This window comes from Electrona antarctica (genome assembly GCF_951216825.1).
Source record: "Electrona antarctica genome assembly, chromosome: 3".
Lineage (NCBI taxonomy): Eukaryota > Metazoa > Chordata > Actinopteri > Myctophiformes > Myctophidae > Electrona > Electrona antarctica.
Window position 1 is genome coordinate 53,322,959 of NC_136808.1, and position 23,222 is coordinate 53,346,180.

General features: G+C 41.0%; 1 protein-coding gene across 2 annotated transcripts in view; it reads left to right on the plus strand.

Annotated features, from left to right (window-relative positions):
* Positions 1–21,831, plus strand: part of myo1ea (myosin IEa) — a 105,421-nt gene extending 83,590 nt beyond the window's left edge. The window contains exons 20-29 of one of the 2 annotated variants that reach the window (XM_079497790.1): positions 3,058–3,172; positions 3,277–3,446; positions 3,542–3,687; positions 9,224–9,370; positions 10,687–10,844; positions 12,148–12,231; positions 12,731–12,953; positions 13,938–13,973; positions 17,992–18,161; positions 19,662–21,831. In XM_079497790.1, the coding sequence (XP_079353916.1) occupies positions 3,058–3,172; positions 3,277–3,446; positions 3,542–3,687; positions 9,224–9,370; positions 10,687–10,844; positions 12,148–12,231; positions 12,731–12,953; positions 13,938–13,973; positions 17,992–18,161; positions 19,662–19,738 (1,326 nt within the window). In that variant the 3' untranslated portion in view covers positions 19,739–21,831. The remainder of the gene's footprint in view (positions 1–3,057; positions 3,173–3,276; positions 3,447–3,541; positions 3,688–9,223; positions 9,371–10,686; positions 10,845–12,147; positions 12,232–12,730; positions 12,954–13,937; positions 13,974–17,991; positions 18,162–19,661) is intronic. The other variant, XM_079497791.1, reaches the window with a different exon arrangement.
* Positions 21,832–23,222: the final 1,391 nt, after the last annotated feature.

The following is a 23,222-nucleotide window of genomic DNA, read 5'->3' on the forward strand; positions in this document are numbered from 1 at the left end:
ACATGGACAGCTTTAGTGGAAGACTGTTTACATACTGTAGTCTACATGGACAGCCTTAGTGGAAGACTGTTTACATACTGTAGTCTACATGGACAGCCTTAGTGGAAGACTGTTTACATACTGTAGTCTACATGGACAGCCTTAGTGGAAGACTGTTTACATACTGTAGTCTACATGGACAGCCTTAGTGGAAGACTGTTTACATACTGTAGTCTACATGGACAGCCTTAGTGGAAGACTGTTTACATACTGTAGTCTACATGGACAGTAAACCTTAGTGGAAGACTGTTTACATACTGTAGTCTACATGGACAGTAAACCTTAGTGGAAGACTGTTTACATACTGTAGTCTACATGGACAGCCTTAGTGGAAGACTGTTTACATACTGTAGTCTACATGGACAGCCTTAGTGGAAGACTGTTTACATACTGTAGTCTACATGGACAGCCTTAGTGGAAGACTGTTTACATACTGTAGTCTACATGGACAGCCTTAGTGGAAGACTGTTTACATACTGTAGTCTACATGGACAGTAAACCTTAGTGGAAGACTGTTTACATACTGTAGTCTACATGGACAGTAAACCTTAGTGGAAGACTGTTTACATACTGTAGTCTACATGGACTCGCTATACATATTATGTATACATATGTCTATATATAACACTTTATTTAGAACACAGCCAAATCAAATCATATTACGGCGTACATGTTCAATCAATTATTCAATCAAAGCAAACGGCATAAACAATATTAGTTTGCCTCTTCTACAAAAATAAAACATACAAGTTAGTTACAAGGCTGAATTCTCGCATTCTGTCGCGCGTGCCAAGCTGTCATTCTCTTGTATTATTTTTTCCCACCATCTCGGAGGACAGTCAAGACGGGTTACCATGCTCGGATGCAAATGAGATTCACGTGTGACCAACCAACACACACACTGACGGGAAATGCTAGATTCCATACATTCCAAAAACACAATCTTTCGATGGGTAAAGAATTTCAGAAACGTTCTCAAATTCAAAGAATTTCCATACAATTTCAAAAGTAGTCAAAATAGCAGATCTACAAACACCCAGTGTGTTGCATAGCGACACACGGTGAGCTTGTATATCATCTATTTTCACTATTATTGAAATGTAACTTAAAGGGGAAAATCACCCATTTTCAACATTTTACTATGTCATTAATATACCTTAGAGCTGTTGTGTGGAAATAATAAAAAAGTCCCCCCATTCTGTGTTTCCCAGAACTGTAATTATGAAAAAAATCATTAACATGGTGAAACACATCTTGATGACATCATCAAGATGCGTTTCACCATGTTAATGATTTTTTCAGACCTCTAGTTCTAGGAAACACAGAATGCTGGGGACTTTTTTTTATTATTTCCACACAACAGCTCTAAGGTATATTAATGACATAGTAAAATGTTGAAAATGAGTGGAATGCCCCTTTAAGTGATTCATTCATAATCTATTTATTTTATTTTTGGGTCCCGGTGAGACACCAGATTCATCCTTTGGGTCTCGAGCTAAAAGGTTTTAGAACCCAAAGTCCCCCCAAAAAACAGGTGATGTAATGAGAACAATAGAATGCTTTTACTCATGGCAAGTTATTTGAAGACACTCCACATTAAACGTTGTGACAGTGGAAACATTTCTGCTCCCTGCCTCTTATTTCAACATTCCAGCCACACCTGTGGCCTCGGAATGGCCAGGTAAACACTGACTGGGATAGGTTGAAATAAACAAGGTAAACACTGACTGGGATAGGTTGAAATAAACAAGGTAAACACTGACTGGGATAGGTTGAAATAAACAAGGTAAACACTGACTGGGATAGGTTGAAATAAACAAGGTAAACACTGACTGGGATAGGTTGAAATAAACAAGGTAAACACTGACTGGGATAGGTTGAAATAAACAAGGTAAACACTGACTGGGATAGGTTGAAATAAACAAGCGAAAGCATCTACTGCAGTAGTTCTCAAAGTGCAGTCCGGGGACCTCCAGGGGTCCGTGGGGGGGTTCCAGGGGGTCCCCAGCAAAAATAGTTAACATAGCATTTGTAGTGGTGGCAGAAAAAGTTCATTCGTCTGCACCTGGCAAATATAATCCTTGAGTCATAGATCTGATCACCAACCTGGCAACCACTACACATTACAGTCGTTTTAATCACTTTAACCATTTACAAAAATAGCAGATGTGCTCACAACACGTCACTTTGTGTCACGCTGTGAGCTTGTACATCATTTTAGATTTTTCGAAAATGTTTGGAAACTTTTGAATACTTTTGGATTATTATTATTTTTTGTAAACATAAATCTGCTCTTCTGGGAGTCCCTGGTATAAAACGTTTTCAGTTGGCGTTCCCTGAGGTTGGGGGTCCTTGACACGAAAACGTTTGGGAACGATCTACTGTACATGTGCAGTTTGCACTTTGCACCAGAATTCTCTTGCTGGACAACCAAAAACAATCACCAGATCATCAGTGAAACTGACAGCCAAAGCATTGAACTGTATACAGGAATGTACAGTATGTATGCTCAGTCATCCCTGCATGACGCTGTTAGTTGCTGTGTTTGGGTGTGTCTCTGGAAATTAACTGAGCATTGTACTGGAGTCATTTGTTTTACTTTACTTTACTAGTATTTTCATTTTTGTATAATTCTACTCCACTACATCTCGGAGGCAGATCTACAAGCTAATGCTCCACATCATGACCCGTTGTGAGCTTGTATAGATCTGCTATTTTCGACACATTTTGAAAACCTTTAAAAAAAAAACGTGTTCCATTCTGCAGTATTTCTACATTGTGGTATTGCTACTTCTTCCACCTCTGGATCTTTGTACACTGAGTTATGCCTGTGTGTGTGTGTGTGTGTGTGTGTGTGTGTGTGTGTGTGTGTGTGTGTGTGTGTGTGTGTGTGTGTGTGTGTGTGTGTGTGTGTGTGTGTGTGTGTGTGTGTGTGTGTGTGTGTGTGTGTGTGTGTGTGTGTGTGTGTGTGTGTGTGTGTGTGTGTGTGTGTGTGTGTGTGCGCGTCGTGCTCCACAGCTCTTTCTATTGGAAGAGACAAGGGAACGCAAGTTTGACGGTTACGCCAGGACCATTCAGAAGGCCTGGAGGAAATATGTGGCGCGCAAGAAGTATGTCCAGATGAGAGAAGAGGGTGAGTGATTTAAATTCTTCTCTCCTCTCCTCTCCTCTTCATGCAATATGTTTTGGGTCTCCTCCTCAAGTCCTCATGCAATATGTTTTGGGTCTCCTCCTCAGCCTCTGACTTGCTACTGAACCGAAAGGAGAGGCGGAGACACAGCCTCAACAGAAACTTTGTGGGCGACTACCTGGGCATGGACGACAGGCCTGAGCTACGACAGTTCCTCGCCAAGAGGGAAAAGATCGACTTTGCCGACAAAGTCACGAAATATGACCGCCGCTTTAAGGTAGGGGTCCACAGAACTTCACGTAGTGACTGACCGAACACCGCGATAACAAAGAGCCACACATCATACTTTGCTGTTTTCGGTTGTTTTTTTAGGGAATCAAGCGGGACTTGATCCTCACGCCAAAGAGTGTGTACCTGATTGGAAGAGAGAAGGTGAAACAGGGAGCAGAGAAAGGTCAGGTGATGGAGGTGTTGAAGAGGAGGATCGATGTGGAGAAGATCTTGGCAGTGTCTCTCAGGTAAGAGTCAAGTTATGCAAGCAATGGCCAAATCAGCTGATCCACAAGCCAGCCAATCAGCTGATCCACAAGCCAGCCAATCAGCTGATCCACAAGCCAGCCAATCAGCTGATCCACAAGCCAGCATGTACTGCAGATTGGCTGTTTTCAGTGAAGATATTTGGGGTGGGGGTGCACTCTAGTCAACAAAGTAGGGTTTAAAGCATAGAGTATATAAAGGATAGAGACCGAACTGGAGCACTAGCCCCGCCCCCAAGCTATTCATTTCGATGAAGTTGCTCAGTGGCGTTTTGAAGCACCCGGAAGACTGCCGGAAGTACCTCCTCCGGACCTCAAATTTGAGGTCCGGGGTGACGTATGGGTGACGTAGGGAGTGATGGTCCTACGTGTTAAAGCACGGGTCCGCCTGCAGTCCTTCCTCTTACCACTAGGGCCCAGTGCTTCAACGTTGGAGCGCCTCACTGGCCCCTTGGTTTAAAGTAGTTATGAGTTTCAGCCTGGGTTTCAGGTTTCAACTTCCTTTGAGCATTTGCCTGAATTGTTAGACAACACTGCCAGTTTTTTTTATTTTATTTGTTTCTCCACATACTTACGTCACACAAGCTTTGAGCTTGTAGATAAGTAAAGTAACAGTTTACCAAACAAGAGAAATAAGTGAAGAATAATAGTTATAATGGTTTAAGGAACAAAATGCACCAGATTTCACTACCAGATTTATTTTAAAAGCATAATATTGTTATTCCAATATTTCTCTATATCAAATCAGAGTTATTGAGATGTTGTTTAGACTAGTACAAGCACAAAAGATAAATGTGTGTGGCTATTAAAAACGGATAAATAAACATGATTGCCCAAACAGGATAGATGGTATATTTATAATAATAATATATAATAAATATATACTGTACTGGACTAGCCTTGCAAGTCTGGCTGTTTGGGCTTTAATTTGTAATGTTATTAAAAAGAAGAGCCAGTAGTGCCATCTGGTGGCCATATATCTGGTGGCCAAGAGCATTACAAACAGCACAAAGCTACATCTATTTCTCCAATCTGGTCATAGTTCAGTGGTTCTCAGTAATGCTGAATTTCAAGGAACCCCGCTTTGGTACGCATTAAATAAACTATTTGTTTAGCACTTTTAAAAAGCAGGTTTACAAAGTGCTTCAGATCCATCAAAACAAACATGAAATATAAAGGAGATTCAAAGATGCAAATTGAGTTTTTAAAATACTTTTTAATGTGGACACATTAGGCCAATCTCTGAGAGTGTACAAATGGAATAGAAGGGTCTTAAGATTGCTAATAGTTTTTTGTATCAAGTAAACGGTATCAATACCACAATGTAGAAATACTCTGTTACAACAAGTACAAGTTCCTGTATTGAAATAAATTGTCACAATGCATTGTCCGCTTGTAGATCCATCAGAATTTTGAATAGACTGTACTAAATAACATATTTAATGTTAATTTCATTCTGAGAGTGTACACTCTCGTTCTGGTCCATGTGTACACTATCAGAGTTACAGACCCATAAGAGTCCATTTGATTCAACTATCTATCATTTCGCTGGGGACCCCCTGGAACTCCCTCGATGACCCCTGGGGGTCCCCAGACCCCACTTTGAGAATCACTGGTTTATGCCACCTTCTGGAAAAGGGTACTACAGTTAATCTGTTAATTGTATTGTAATACTAGCACTACAAATCTACAAAATAACTTTTTAACTGAAGTTTTCATATAACTGTAGTGGAGTAAAAGGTACAATATTTGCCTCTGGGATGTAGTGAAGTAGAATTATAAAGCATCACAAAATGTAAATACACTAATTAAAAGTACCTCAAAATTGTGCTCAAGTGCAGTACTTGAGTAAATGTACTTGGTTACTTTACACCACTGCATCATAGCGTCAACAAACGCTCTGTCTCCACTTCTCAGGTCTTCCATGGAGTGCCATTGTTTCTTTTTTCACGCTCTTTTCCCCATATTTAGCATATCATCTCTGTCGGGGGGGAAACCTCATATGTCCAAAACTGGTACTTTTCAGGATACACTGACACCACGGCGCGTAATCAGCGCCTCAAACTGTGACTCCGCCCACCCCCGGGGGAAGTTGTGATTTGCTCTCGTTTACTGCAATGCAATTTGCGGCATTTTAAAAACAATATTGAGCAGAGTAGCGATTATCAAACGTATTTGCAATGCCATACGTTGAAAGATCTGTTGCCCGTGGACAAGGCACGCTACCTCCGCAAGTTAGATAGCATCGGCATAGATGTTTGTCCGTATGTGATTAAGGATTGGACCAAGTTGCATTGGCAGCCATAGAAAATTCTTACCCCAGGCTAAAACCGGATGTGACGTTTTTGGGCGTTCCTGTCTAGCTTGGTGTCAGTGTATTCAAATTCAAAAACAGCCAAAGTAGCAGATCTACAAACTCCAAAACGCTGCGTTTCGAGCTTGCGTTCTGCACAAAAACAGCCAGATCCGCAAGTTGCAGATCTGCTACTGCTACCACGACCTACTATGACCAAGTAGGGAGTTAATTTACTAAAAAACGCAAAAGGTTAAAATATGGAGATATGAATCCTACCGTCCATATTCTGGGCATATCGCAATAGGTGCACATTTGTGATTTGCCCTTTTTTTTTTTTTTTTATACTATTTTGAAATACCTTTTAAAATAGTTCAAATAGCCGAACTACAAGCTCAGAACGTGTTGATGTGGATTGACTAGTTGAACTATTTTTAAATGTTTTTCAAAATGTCAAATAAGTTTAGGGATAACTTAAGCTGCAAGACTACATCTTATTCTATGTGTACACAAGGTTTTGTATGAGGTATTTTGTCTGTGATTATAGCCAGGAGGCAGTGGGGTGTTCCCTAAGCAAAACACTATTGTTGCTGGCGGGCAGAAACCTTGTATCTCCATATTTCAACTTATTTTTTCTTCTTCATATTAACCCATTTAGACCTGAGCTCGATTCCACAAATGTCTTCTAAATCAGTTTTCTGAAAAACCTGCATTTCTATGTCAGTCGTTCTCAAACATTTTCATGTCAAGGAGCCCCAGAATTACATGTAATTGGCCGCCGACCCCCATCTGAAAATGTGTAGTTCCAGGAACCCCTCGGAAGCAAAGATTTGAGTTAAAAACGTTCACTCTTCAGAAAGAATATATATTCAAAGATTTGCGACACATTGAGAGCTTGTAGATTAGAGAAAAGAAAGTGAAAGTTGTCTGTCCGTGGCGTTTTATAATAAATACTTAACTAATGAAAAGTATCCACAGCCAGAGCTTGTGACTGAATAACTACATTGGCCACAGTTGGAACATGGAATGTTTTTTTTTTACGGTTTAACAGTAACCGTTTTGGGCATACAAGGTTTCCACACGACAGCGACGATACAAAGGCCACTATATATCTAGCAGAGAGAGGCGGGGGGTAGTCGGGGGGGGTGGTCAGGGGGGGGTGGTCAGGGGCCCACCATGTAAAACTTGCGGGTATTTTCAGAAAGGCAAGAAGCTACTTCAAAGCCCCCCAGTCTGGATTTTCAATCACACAAGTCCCCATGTGCCTGTAAATGTCACACAAAGGGGTATTACAAACATATGGAACCGATTAAAACCACCTCTCGTATTATACGTACGTACGTCTGATCCCTTGTGCGCGTGAGTGTGTGTTTGCGTGTGTGAGGGTTTTTCTTCAAATTAATTCAGTCTACATCGAAAACTGTTTTTTTGGGGGGTAGGCATTTTAGCTCAAAGTGGAATCATATACTATAAACGCTAATTAACCCATTTAGACGATTCTACAAATGTCTTCTAAATCCTGTCAGTTTTCTGAAAAACCTGTTTGCATATCAGTGGTTCTCATCCTTTTCCATGTCAAGGAGCCCCAGAATTATCTGTAATTGGCCGCCGGCCCCCATCTGAATATGTTGTTCCAGGGACCCCCCCCCCCCCCCCCCCCCCCAGAAGCAAAGATTTGAGTTAAACATGTTCGCTCTGAAAGAATATACTCGAAATTTGCGGCACATTTTCACGATTTTTCAAAAATAGCAGACCTACAAGTGGCGCGCTATGAGCTTGTAGATCTGCTATTTTTCAATAGCTAAAGTATAACATAATGCTTGAAACACCAAAAGGGGTTCCCGTTCAGAATGGGTTAAAGAAAGTTTGGTCAGCAGATCTACAAGTTTACAACGGATCATCAGCTGACACGTTGTGAGCTTGTAGATCGGCTGTTCTTTGGCGCGGTCATATGCCAACATACAGTATGGCAGACATCCCCTAAATTTGAGTCAAAGTATAGATACTAGTCCTGGTCAAATGATATCACTCGACTACTAAGTGAAAGTTTCTCTGTCAAATTTGTAAACGTACTTGATTTGTAAATTTGTACCTGACTACCTGCTTTTAAAAATACTTTAGTATTCAAAAGTAAATGCTTTTAAAACTACAAATTTAATTTTGTTTTTAATATCAATACATTGCTGTATTGAAATTCAGACAAAGAAAAGAAAAAGAATCCCACACATTTTCCAACAATTTAGCTCTATTTGTAGTAGGGCTTAAGGGGTTAATTCATAATGTACAACTCTCATTGTACACTCAAAAATGTTTTACTTAGTAAGTAAGTACATGTGCTAGTAAGTAAAACTAGCACATGTGCTAACACACTGTAAACGATGCATCTACAATTTGTACAACTGTGCAATGAGCAATGCAATTGTTATGTCCATATCAAATAAATAAAGATAAACATAAGTACAGTATAAGAACTAAATGTTCTTAGTTACAGTCCACAACACCGGCCGCGCATAAATCAGTTGCGTATAATTGTTGTTGACGGGAGTCGTGCATCAGTCGTACAGATCGTAACGCTGTTGGTGAAGACATGTGGCTTTTTGAGTGGCCGTGTGAACTGGATTGGTGGGTTAATATGAACCAGGTGGTGCAGAGAGACAAGGAGAGCAGCGGCTGTAAAAAAGCTCATCAGAGAAAATGTCTTATTGATTGAGAATTTGTTTTTAAATCATGAAAAATTTTGGGAATGTTTTTTGAAAATCTTTTGGGCGGGAACCCCTTCTGGTGTTTTAAGCATTATGTTACACTGTAGCTATTGAAAAATAGCAGATCTACAAGCTCATAGCGCGGCACCGAGTGCCGCGCTACGAGCTTGTAGGTCTGCTATTTTTGAAAAATCGTGAAAATGTGGCCCAAATGTTTGAATATATTCTTTCAGAGTGAACATTTTAACTCAAATCTTTGATTCTGGGGGAGAATCTGAAAACATATTTTCAGATGGGGGTCGGTGGCCAAATACATAATAATTTTTGGGGTTCTTGACATGAAATATTGAGCACCACTGATATAGAAACATAGGTATTTCAGAAAACTGTCAGGATGTAGAAGACATTTTTTTTTCCCGACGTCAGGCCTAAATGGGTTAAACAAAATGTAGGAAACAAAAATAAAGGGAACTCATAAAAATGTGTTTGGGAAGCAGTGATATAACATCTATGCTCCTCTCAGCCCGATGCAGGACGACCTGCTGATCCTACACGAGCAGGAGTACGACAGCCTGCTGGAGTGCGTCTTTAAGACAGAGTTCCTCAGCTTATTGGCCCGGAGGTTCGAAGAGAAGACCCAAAGGAAGCTACCGCTCAAGTTTGGTACCACGTACGTACAACAGTACACCTGTTTTCTTATCTTTCTAAGTATGAACACTATGCAGTTAGTCTGACTGTATGTTTATTGTATCATACCCTACTTATAGTTTGTCAACAGTTGACGGTTCGGAGTGTGGGAGTGTATGTGTATAGTCTATAGTGTATACTTGTACTGTATGCAAATTATTTATGACTAGAGCATTGCCCGTTTTGCTCTGGCCTACTTGGAACGATGCAAGTTGGAAATTAATGCCCCACCCAGTTATTATTATTATATTATGTGTGTCCCTTTTATGCCCATATATGGAGTATTTTTGTCAGGCATGCCCAAATATGGAGTCTATGTAGTCCAGAGGCCCTTTTGGGGCGGTTCTGGACAACCGTAGGTCCGACCGACTCGGCACCGGGCACTGCACCCCCTGTGGTGGTGTGGAACGCGTGTGTCGAATTTGAAGTCGGTGGGGCGACCGGTTCTCGAGTTACGTGGATTACAGACGTACGTACAGACAGAGACTTAGGTGTGTAAAGCAGCGGTTATCAAAGTGGGTTGGTTCCAGGGGGTCCCCAGTGGGTTGGTTCCAGGGGGTCCCCAGTGGGTTGGTTCCAGGGGGTCCCCAGTGGGTTGGTTCCAGGGGGTCCCCAGCGAAGTGATTGATAGTTAGAAACCAAACGGACCCTTATGGTCTGTTACCCTGAGAGTGTAGCAAATAGACCCTTACACGTCCATTTGGTTCCATTTGTACTCTCAGTTTGTACAGTTATGGGGGTCCGTGGTCCTAATGCATAAAGTGCCAAACTGAGGGTCCTTGAAATTAAGCAGTTTGAGAAGCACTGAACTATGGCCAACCAGGAGAAAGCGCTGTACCAGGAACCGGCTGTACCAGGAACCAGCTGTTGTGCTGTTTGTAATGCTGGGTCTTAGATAGATATATATGGCCACTAGATGGTGCTACTGGCTCTTCTTTGTAATGATAATACTAATACAAAATGAGAACCAGCTCCAAAACAGGATAGATGTATTTATATATCATATTGTTGCTATTGGGCAGACACGGATCATCTCTATATTTTTACTGTTAGTTTTTTTTCATAAATGAATACGGTATCCTACTTGATCATACTACAGCATCACACAAAAGCAGATGGCGTTTTGAGCCTATTTTTTAACAGTTAGTAGTAACAGTTTTGGACGTATGAGCGACGGTATACAGTTTGTCTATCCTAGTTATGGGGGTCCGTCTGTGGCCTAATTCGCACCAAACCAAGGGTTAATTAAACCGTTTGAGAAGCGCTGGTGGTGTGTAACGCTGTTCTGTTCCTCCTCAGACTGGAACTGAAGTTGAAGAAGGAGAACTGGGGCTTTCTGAGCGGCGGAGGATCCAGGCAGGTGATGTTTGTCATCGGCCAGGGAGACGTGGTCGTCCTGAAGCCCTCCAGCAAGACGCTGCAAGTCAGCATCGGCCCCGGACTCTCCAAGAACACGCGTAAGTTCAAGTCATCGTCGGCCCCGGGCTCTCCAAGAACACACATTTACATAAGTACTGTACATCATCATCATATCATCATCATATCATCATACTATAATTAACTCAATGTCTGAATGTGTGTCAGAAACACCGCCGTAGCTCCTCACCGCCTGCACCAATCGCTCCCACTTTTCACACAGACATTGACCATAATAATATGGAGGTCTTAACAAATTATAAATTAATAATGAATTTATTAGTGAATAAACAATGTGAAAACGCACCCAGGGCGCAGTACTCCCCGCGGCCACAAGGCAAGTATTTTTCTTAATGAATGGCAATTAAAGATATTTATGGTGGGGCAATATCTCACAACGGGTAAGGGCTAGTAAGTACAATTTTTAGGTATCTGTACTTTACTTGAGTATTTCCAATTTCTAATACTTTTATTTCTACTCTGACTCCACTACATCTCGGATCTAAATATTGTACTTTTTACTCCACTACATTTACTTTGTAGATTTGGATTATTATTACAAAACATACAGTAACCACTACAGTCCTATATACATTTTGGCCATTTGAAAATAGCCAATCAACAAGCTCACAATGAGTCGCGATGCAACGCATTGTGAGCTTGTAGATCAGTTATTTTCAAAAGATTTGTACAGTATACATTTGACAACTTGAAACAGGACATTCTGCATAATGAGTCCTTTTACTTTTTGTACTTAAAGTACATTTTCATGTCAATGCTTTTGTACTTTTACTCAAGTGCATTTAGAATTCCGGACTTGTAACGTGACTACTTGTAACGGAGTATTTCTACAATGCTGTATTGATACTTTTACTTAAGTAAAAGATTTGAGTACTTTTTCCACCCCTGGCATCCCTATTCTAGGGGGAACGTGAGACAAGAAAATAGCCGATCTACAAGCTCACAACACATCACAACGTGCAGCTTGTAGATCGGCTTTTTTCCGGCGAAGAGATTTTAACCCATTTTGACCTGAGATCAGCTTCTAAAAATGTCTTCTAAATCCTGACAGTTTTCTGAAAAATGTTTCTATGTCAGTCATTCTTCGATTTATTTTTCAAAAATAGCAGACCTACAAGCTCGTAGCGCGGCACACTGTGCTGCGCTATGAGCTTGTAGATCTGCTATTTTTCAATAGCTAAAGCATAACATAATGCTAACACCAAAATGGGTTAAGTAGAGTGACAACAATACTAACTCAGGTTCACTTCACGAGGTACAAAGGGTTTACGTGCCCCTTCACCAATAGTGAAAATGTTTACTTATTAAGAATCTCATTCCCAGGTCCCACCAAGAAGAGCTTCACTCACAACACGTCCAGAACCACCCACCAAAACATCCCCGCCCGGGCTGCACCCGGACCCCCAGGTACCCATCCTTACCCCTCACTGGAACGTTTACTGTCAGGTCTAATATAAGCCTAATGTATACTACAGTACGACGGTGTCGTCTGCTAAGAATTACGGATCTACAAGTTCACCACACTGTGGTTGGCACAACACCCAACACAGCACATTATGGCTGCAACTCTATTATTATCTTACAGATTATTCTATCAATTACTTTGTCCATTCATCAAATAATAAAAAGCATCATTTTTACTTTGTCGGACAATGATGTCATGCAGTTACAATAGCAGGTGTACAAGCTCAAGTTGTGATCTTTTAGATCAAAGAATCTTCAAAATAATTAAAATAGCTGAAGGTTATTTCCTATAATGACATGCCAAAAATATGAGTCAATTATTAATTAAGCGGTTATATATTTTATTAATCAATTATCAACTATTTTTTAAATAACCAATTAAATTGATTAGCTGGATTAACTGCACCCCATAAAACACATGTCCCTCTTTGTCCTCGCCCAGTGGGCCAGCAGCACCAGAACGGGGGGCTGAAGAACACCAACAACCAGAGGAACAGCTCGCAGCATTCCAACCAGAGGCCTCCCCCGTCGTCAGGCCACCACCAGGCCAGCCGTCCCTTCCTCCCCACCAACGTCAGCCAGCTGAAGGAGCGAGGAGGAGGAGGCGGTAACAAGCCACAGCCCAGTCTAGAATGCTTGAAGGTCCCCGAACAGGGAGCTGCTGGGTGAGCAGACCATAGACCCAGTGCAGTGGTTCTCAAACCTTCTCATGTCAAACATCCACCAAATTAATATGTGGCCGCCGACTCCCCATCAGACACATATCAGGGACGCCATACAAGATTTGATTCAAAAATATATATGTATTTTTTAGATTAGATAAAAAAAGAAAACGGACAATGTATATGAAGTTAAACCTCACAAAAAACATGCAGTAATCCTGGTCTCTAAACTATCTCCCCCTGGCCAGCCGGGGCGCCTGATGGAGGGGAAAGGAACTGGTGGAAATAACGTGTTCCTTCCATGCCATGTCCGGCCGGGGACTCTCTCCCCTGTCAGGTGAAAAGAAGCAGCTTGGACTCCTCATGCATAGAAGGAAGCATGAGGTCACTCCGCTGCCCCCCCCCCCCCCCCCAGGTTGGCAGAGGAAGTGTAGTGCCCAGGATTGCATTAGATAATTGACACTGGGTGAAAAAATGGGTTGCAAAATCGTGGGATAAAAAATAAAGTGGCTAAACTGAATTTGATGCTAGATTAATTAACACATTTAGCTGGGGACCCCCTGGAAGCTGAAACCCCCCCAAGGACCCCGGGGGTCCCCAGATCACACTTTGAGAACCACTGCCATAGATATTCATAACCTGAAGAGTAACTTATTTTGTGTGTGTGTGTGTGTGTGTGTGTGTGTGTGTGTGTGTGTGTGTGTGTGTGTGTGTGTGTGTGTGTGTGTGTGTGTGTGTGTGTGTGTGTGTGTGTGTGTGTGTGTGTGTGTGTGTGTGTGTGTGTGTGTGTGTGTGTGTGTGTGTGTGTGTGTGTGTGTGGGACTGTGGTGTGTGTGTGGGACTGTGACTGTGTGTGTGTGTGTGTGTGTGTGTGCGCAAAATATGGTAAACTGCCTCACTTCACGTACACTACCACATACGTTCGTCTGCGCAGTAGAACTGTACAAGGACATGCACATATAATTTGGATAATTTGTTCCTTTATAGCAATGGAGGCAGTCGATCAGCTTCAAATGGAGGAATGTGAGTTTGCATATTCAGTGTTTTTGGTGGTGGGTCAGGTGCAGGAAACGCGCTCATATTAGCATGATGTGTCGTTGCTTCTTCTTCTAGTGGCTTGTAGATTTCTAACAGCAAGAACAGTTCTACAATAAAACTGTTTTTGGCCAGTGACACCTTCGTGTGCAATGTAGTATAAATGAACCACTTAAAGGGATCCTAGGCTGGTAAGATAAATATGCCTTAATACATTATAATTGCCCTCTGTAATTAAAATCTAAATTTGAAAACACCTTAAATATTTTTATTTATTTTAGAAACGGGTCATCTTTCACTCAATAGGAACAACTCCCGTCGCAAGTTGGTGATGTAATTTGTCCATGTGTGGTCCAACCCTATGGAATGTATTGAATACACATGCAAAACAAAAGTATTAAAAATATTGCCTATATTATCTAATTGGTTTTTATTAGCATATGCATTCCATACATTCCATAGGGCTAGACCACACATGGGCATATGACATCATCAACCTGCGACTGAAGCAGTCCCTATGGAGTGAAAGATTATGTATTTATAAAATATATACAATATTTATATAATAGTTTTTATTTATTTATTTTAGTTATGGATGTAGTGAAAGAGGACATGAAGTTAGTTGGTGTGAGAGAAGAGGATGCAGAGGACAGGGTGAGATGCAGGCAGATGATTCGCTGTGGCGACCCCTGAAGGGAAAAGCCGAAAGGAAAAGTTAGTTAGTTAGGTAATTATAATGTATTAAGGAATATTTGTCTTATTAGCCAAGGATCCTTTTAAGCAGAATATCGTCGTTGTCGGGCAGAAACCTCTTAGGCCTCACTCACACCTTCGCAACAGACTGATGTATGCTTGTTGTATACTAAGGGTGTGATAAATCTTGCCCCAATGAATTTCCAATGGGAGTCACATGGTTTGACACAACATTTGTGTTGTATGAGGGGGAGGGGGACAGTCGAAACACAGCCGAAAGCCATACAACAGCTTGTAGTCCAAAATGTATTGTATCAAACCATGTGACTTCCATTGGAAATGCATTGGGGCGGCCATGACACTCACAACATTCATACAACAAGCATGCATCAATGTTGTATGCTAGATCGAAAGGTGTGAGTGAGGCCTTATCTCCATATTCTAACTTAATGTTTTGTTTGCTTCTTTGTAAATTAACGCCCTACTGTATCATACTACAGTGTCACACAAAAGCTTCAAAAGTAGCAGATCTGCAAGCTCAAAGCACGGCGCGAAACAGTGTGTTTTGACCTAGTCGATCTGCTACCTTTTGCTGTTTTTGAATTTGCATCCTGAAAAGTTACCGTTTTGGGACATAATGAGGTTTCCACCCGACAGAGACGATATAGTTAAAGGACAACTTTAGTTTTTTTCAACCAAGGTTCATGTTTTAGGATGTTATTAGAGAAAGTAAAAGATGAGTGTTCATTTTTCTTCATTTGTTGCTTTCTTTCGTTTTAGGGATTTTAGCATTTTTTGACAGGGGGGCGGGGGCATTTGAGCATGGGGCTAAATATGTATTTTTTACAACATTTTATAGCGATTTTTTTTTTATTATTTACTCTAGTCCTACTAAACCCCAAGAAATTATATTTGGCCACAAAAGATCACGAGATCTACTGAATGTGTCAAACTGACATATTGAGCCTAAGACACAGTGTGGCTTCCCCCCAGTAGGCTACCTTCACATTCAGTAGATCCTGTGATCTTTTGTGGCCAGATGTAATTTCCTGGGGTATATTAGGACTATAGTAAATAATAAAAAAAGAAATCGCCATAATATTTTGTAAAGAAATACATATTTAGCCCCATGCTCGAATGCCCCCGCCCCCCTGTCAAAAACCGCTAAAATCCCTAAAACGAAAGAAAGCAGCAAATGAAGAAAAATTAACACTCATCTTTTACTTTCTCTAATAACAACCTAAAACATGAACCTTGGTTGAAAAAAACTAAAGTTGTCCTTTAATTGTACAACGAATTAGCGGAAAATAGGCGTTCTACAAGCTCACTACGCGTTGCATTGTGAGCTTGTAGATCTGCTATTCTCTGTTCTTTTAGAGATTGTTGAACATAAATAAGCAAAATGTTGCCTCAAATGAGCCTCCTGGCGTTAGCTGTTATTCTGGCTGCACTGGTACTGGTACTGGTACTGGTACTGGTATTGGTACTGGTACTGGTACTGGTACTGAACGTCAGGTCCTTTCAGTGGTGGAAAAAGTACTCTATTGTTTTACTTAAGTAAAATTATCAATACTGCAATATAGAAATACTCTGTTACAAGTAAAAGTCCGGAATTCAAAATGTACTTGAGTAAAAGTACAAAGGTATTGGCTTCAAAATGTACTTAACCCATTTTGGGCGGGAACGCCTTTTGGTGTTTTAAACATTATGTTATAATTTAGCTATTGAAAAATAGCAGATCTACAAGCTCATAGCGCGCCACCGAGTGGCGCGCTACGAGCTTGTAGGTCTGCTATTTTTGAAAAATCGTGAAAATATTTATTTCAGAATTTTAGAAGATTTTTTTTTTTTAATTTTGAGGTCAGGCCTAAATGGGTTAAAGTATCAAAAGTAGAAAGTACTCATTATGCAGAATGTCCCATTTCAATTTAAAATGTTTACACATCTTTTTGAAAATAGCAGATCTACAAGCTCACAATGCGTCGTGAGTTTGTAGATCGGCTATCTTCAAATGGCCAAAATGTATATAGGTGGTTAATGTGTGTTTTGTAACAATAATCAAAAATCTACAAATTAAGTAACTGGTAGCTAAAGTATTCAAATAATTGTAGTGGAGTAAAAGTACAATATTTGCCTCTGAGATGTAGTGGAGTAGAAGTAAAAGTATTGGAAATTGAAAATACTCGAGTAAAGTACAAATACCTCGAAGTACAGTACTTAAGCAAATGTACTTAGTTGCTTTCCACCACTGGTTGTCCCTGGACAGCCATGTTCAGAATCAGTTCAGAACCATGGTCAGAACCATGGTCAGAACCAGTGCTCTGTCTCTGGTCAGAACCAGTGCTCTGTCTCTGGTCAGAAGAGACTGCATCCTTAGATTCTTTATACTCAAAGTATTCAAATGGTCTTTATTCAAGAAATAAGAACTTATGAATGAAGTCACTAAGGGGCGACTCACACGGTCGCAACAGATTGATGTATGCTTGTTGTATGAGATGTATAGCTGATGCAAGCTCGCAATGCATTTCCAATGGGAGTCACATGGTTTGTCACAACATTTGTGTTGTATGAGGGGGAGGGGGGCAGTCGAAACACAGCCGAAAGCCATACAACAGCTTGTAGTCCAAAATGTTGTATCAAACCATGTGACTTCCATTGGAAATGCATTGGGGCGGCCATGACACTTACATCTTGCTTACATCTCGCATGCATCAATGTTGTATGCTAGATCGAAAGGTGTGAGTGAGGCCTAACTATTCCACTGCTTATTTATTACAAACTACTGGGATCCAAAGTGGTGTGATATCACTTGTGGCAAATCTTGCTTGAGCTATCCTGAACTGGTTTGGTGTGTTAATAAGTGTGCAATCATTAGTGAACTTTCACACTGTGTGTAAAACTGAAGTCCTCTGGGTAGTGGGTAGAAAAGTAATCATTTTAAATAAGTTTGTTGCAACGCGTTGTTGGGCACATTTCATTAGAACTGCACAGCAGTGGCTTGAGTTTACCAAATCTGAACATTAAAACATAAAGCATTAGTTTTCTCCTATGTGTCTCCCTTACGACCTGATGTACTCATTGTGCGATGACGATGAGTATAACTCGAGCACACATCTTAATCCGTTGAGACATTCAGTTTTATGCACATTTTCTACTCCATGAAACCACACAGTTTACACAAACTCACATGGATGCAGCTGTTGCTTGCTGTAAGTGGACAACACGGTAGTGAACTGAAATGAGCACCAGGACATTTTTTGTCCCTGCCGTTGCCAACAGTCCTGTGGTCTGCCTCTCTCTCTCTCCCTCCCAGAGCCCACAGGCCGTCGGCCAGCCGTCCCACCCCGGGAGGAGGGAGGCCGAAGCCTGCGCCCAAACCCAAGCCCCAAGTGCCCCAGTGCAAAGCCCTGTACGCCTACGACGCCCAGGACACCGATGAGCTGAGCTTCAACGCCGCTGACGTCATTGACATCATCAAAGAAGGTGAGCTTATTGTCACAACAACGACAAGTCGACAACTGTCATTTGTTGTTTCTTTTTTACGTCAGTGGTTCTACTACACTCTATTAATAGCGTAATACAGTGGTTCCCAAACAGTGGGTCGGGACCCATTTGTGGGTTGCGGTACACATTTTTATGGGTCATGTATTCTTTGTTTCCTACATTTAGTTTTTAATCATTATTTCAAAATATTTTCCAAAAACATCCCCAAAAAAAGCAAAAAGACAATAATAATCATGAATTAAAAACAAATTAAATGATTTATTTTCAGTAAGTTCATGAGGAAAACAAACGCTGTGTGGAGTTTGCATGTTCTCCTCGTGTCCCCTAGGGTAGGTACCCTCACAAAAAACAGTAATTCTGGTCTCTAAACTGCCTCCCCCTGGCCAGCCGGGGCGCCTGATGGAGGTGAAAGGAACTGGTTGGAATAACGTGTTCCTTCCACGCGCTACGTCCAACCAGGGAAACTCCCCCTGTCAGGTGTAAAGGAGCAACTTGGACACTCATGCACGAAGGAAGCATGAGTTCAAGTCCGTTGCTCTCCCCAGGTTGGCGGAGGGTGTGTAGAGCCCAGGATCACATTAGGTCAGGGGTTTTCAACTGGTTATGAACCAGGGACCACCACCCTGACTAAGAATCAACTTGGGGACCACCACCCTGACTAAGAGTCAACCTGGGGACCACTGTTTTGTTGGGTGGGGGGATATGGGTGTGGTGTGGGGGAAAAAGCCAGAAAATATTGACAGTTTAATTTGTGTAATTGTTTAATTTGAGGTGAATTAAATCAGCTGACATATGCTAGTCGTCCGGAGCTATTCCTTTCCCATGGTTGCCCTTACTCTGTTATCTTAACCTTCCATATTAAACTCATAGATAGCAGACACATGCGATTGCATGATTATATGGGCACATTTCCTAATAGACTCAACCAGTCAATCCGGTACACTTTCCCTTGAAATTCAAACTCCCTTTCTGTGGAAGTTCTTGACATCTGACTTCCCAGTAACTGACAACATTGATGTCATCATACATCACCAGGTCATTTAGTGAACTAGTTCGTTTCCCAACTAGTGGTCGATAAAAAACATACTAAATGCATGGTCAGGGACCACATGCAATACCTTCACGGACCACCAGTGGTCCACGGACCACCAGTTGAAAACCTCTGCATTAGGTAATTGACACAGGGGTGAAAAATGGGTTACAAAATCGTGGGATAAAAATAAATATATATATATATAAAAAGGAAAACAAACGCGGCAGTTTCACAGAAGTTAGCTCGCCTGCCGCACCAGCCTGTCAGATCGCCCGCGCCTCCCTCCCTCCCTCCCTCCCTACCACCAGCCTGTCAGATCGCCCACGCCTCCCTCCCTCCCTACCTGCCTGCCCGCTCGCCTCTAAATGAAAATGAATGACAAGGCACGTCAATATTGTGAAAACTGTAAAGCCTATAAACAACCACTCTCTTTCTGTGTCGATCAGACGCGTCTGGATGGTGGACAGGAAGACTGCGGGGAAAGCAGGGTCTCTTCCCCAACAACTACGTCAGCAAGTTGTAGGACCTGCCAGGGGAAAAAGGACAGAGCACCAAGGAGGACAATGTGTGTCTCTGCAGACTCTCCCAAAGCCAGGGCTGGTGTTAAAGAGTCAACCAGAGGAAAATGGCTCTTTTCGACTACAAGAACTACGCGAACAGTGCCGTCTAACATATCTCACAGGTTCTGAACGTGTTTCCATACGGCTGGGTTTCACACAAGGTTCTCAGAACCCAGAACTTGTACTTTAAAATGTTTTCAGGAATAGTGAAAATGGCTGACCTTACAAGCTCACAGCACGTCGCAGGAGATGGCGACGCGCTGTGAGCTTGTAGATAAGCTGTTTTAACTATTTATGTGTATTAGTTTATTTTTTAATGAAGTACCTCCCTGGTTATGAGGGGAAACCTAAACCAAAAACAACAACAACAACAACAACAACAACACATCACAGAACTTCACGGATTGTGGAATGTTTCAGATTATGGAATGTTCTTTCTGGGTTACACTTCTAAGTCGAAAGGAGCCAAAGTCAGAGAGCAGGAGAGTGCCATTGTGAGAGTGTCTCTACACAACAGCGCACATGCTCTCCACTACGGCTGAATGTACATTTACTCTAGAAAAGAGCATCAGGTTTGAAAATAAGGTTCTGCTTTGAAGACGAGACTGTTTCACTCCGGGGACTGGTTTTTTCTCTCTCTCGCGCGCTCGCTCTCTCTCTTTTGTAGGCCCTCCGGAGGACTGAACAAAACTATTTATTGTATTTATAGCTTTCTTACAGTCTCCTTTAATGTAATTTTCACCATGCTGATGAGGTTTGGAGCTCAACCGTTTGAAGCTTTGAAATGAAGTCTTATACGCCATTTGTGGGACCAGGCTGTGATTGTATTTTGATGTCCATTTTTAGGTGAAAGTTTGATTACAAATCAATGGTGGTGTTCAAGAAAGTCACTGTCTCGTTGTTTGAAATTCAATCAATTTACATGCCAGATTGCTAAGTGTGTCGCGTTCTGTGCTGCTAAAATGAGCGTACAATATAGTATTGTATATTTATTTCATCACAAGTCAAAGACTAATTACAGGGAATGGACATTTTTAATAGTTCATTACACTGTGATTTTGTACTGTGTGCTAACACTTTCAATTTGAAAATGTGTACCAAACACAGAATGGGGGAACATTTTTATTATTTCCACACAACAGCTCTAAGGTATATTAATGACATAGTAAAATGTTGAAAATGAGTGGAATGCCCCTTTAACACTCGTGATTTTACAGTGTATCAAAAGGAAGACAGCTTTTTTTATTAGGAGACTTTTAGCTGGAAAAGGAAGATTTTATCCCCCCTCCCCTTCTTGTTTTGTTATGTCAGATTAGTACATATTTGGCCCAAAGTAAATATATATTCTGAGCATACCGTCAGTGGTTTATTAGCACTTTATTGGTATATAGGTACTCTCTCTGACACAGACTTCTAACAGCCAGTAAACCATGTTTATGAAGGACATATTGCCAAACTAGGAACAAGCCTAGTTACTGAAGAATAATTTGTTTACATAAAAAATATAATCCAGGTATTTTTTTTTTAACCTATGTATGTATATCTGTTGACATGTAGGAACACATTTGTTGCTGGTAAAACATTTAAATTAATTTTTAGTCTGCAGGACCTGTGTGGTATTTTCTCTCTGATTTTAATATTTGTGGGGGTGTTTTAGATACAAATGCACAATAAGAGCCAACAGACTATAGTGACAGTGTTTATTTTGAATTGATCAAACACAAACTTGTTTTAGCGGAAACAACAGAACAGCTTGTTTGTTGACATCATATAAAATGTTCCTGGTGGCACTACAAACAATTTCCCCTTTGCTTCTGCTCCAGATTATTATTTTTTTCCTGTACATCTTTTGCACTGCTTTAGAATTACTTAACACATTCCCTTGTATTGATTTGATAGAATAACATTCTGCTCTGGTCATGTAAACTGCTGGGTCTTCTGTCAATGATCTTCAACATCAAAGATATTTTTTTCTCCTGGATGGTTGAAGACATCCTTGTGCAATATGAAAAATCGCAGATATGTCTTTTAATAAAGCATGTGATGATGATAAAAACAAGAAATGATCACATAGTGATATTTGTCAGGTGAAAGAAGCACCGTCTCCGTTGTGTCCCCCCCCCCCCCCCTCATATTTGTATGATTATCATTTTAGTAACGTGTATGTTTGTTTGTCACAACCTCGAGCCTCACAGCCGTTGTTTGCGTGCACTGTCTCTGTTGTTTGTGTGTCAGTGTTTTCCTTTTATTTTAGTTCAGTGGATGTGGGGATCCAACAGCACGTTTCCCACCAAGATGGCCACTATACCTCTATTTATTATGACATACTGCAATAGTCCTGAATTAGCCCAAGTGAAAGTATTCCAAGTGTTGGCCTTAAACCTTACACCTATCTTTTTAATGCTGTAGTGTAGGTGAACTAGGTGTTGGGGCATTCTGTTTTTGGATCCATAATCATCATAGGCCCTCAGAGGTGTTAATCCGGCCCTGCACCTAATAGTAGGGGAGCCTATCAATCAAATTTTGATGCCCGTGATTTTGGAATGTTAATTTTTGGAGACAGGTATATCTTGATTCTTGGGGTTACCAGAATGCCAAAAAAACATGTCTCCAATTTTTTATGTCAGGTTTAGCATGTTTAATTAGCATAATTAGCTAATAAATTGACAAAAACGGAAATGGCAATAACTTTGCTTCTAGGTAACTTATAAAGGTGATCTAAGAGTCTGAGTCCATGTTTGTGATGTCCAGATATTCATCTGTTACCATTGTGAAGTCATACAACCTTTCCTAATTAGCATAATTGCCATACATTATGCAAAAACGAGGTGAACATCAGCAAATTGCTGCATGTTTTACTTTTAGTCAACTTTGAAAGCTTCTCACAGACTTCAAGTGTATGTTTACAACTCCAGGAATAATTATCATCCTATGAATAAATCATGCAACCTTTTGTCTATGTAATAATTATGTAATAATCACACCAAAACCAGAAATAGCTGTATTTCTTTGCTTTAAGTTAATTAATACGCATGATCTTACAGACAGTGTAAGTCTGTTTGCATGTCTAGAAAATATTAGAAGCGACCTCGCACTAAAGGGCTGGGCGAGTGCTGGTGCTTTGGAATGGGGGGTCAGATCAACATATCTGCCTGGGTCATGACAGACTGCTGGGCGAGTGCTGGTGCTTTGGCATGGGGGGTCAGATCAACATATGGAATGTATTCTGAACTGGCCATATATGGAGCGTGTCTTGAGTGTACAGGGTTTGATGAGGTCAGATCAACATATGGAATGTCAGAACAGGTCACCATATAGAGATCTAATTTAATTTTCGGGCCTGTTGAGAACTAATAACTTTGGGGCAGGCCCGTCCATAATTTCCTAAAGGCGACCTGCAGTCGCAAGAAAGAACAATATGGGAAATGGTCACAGAATTATCAGATT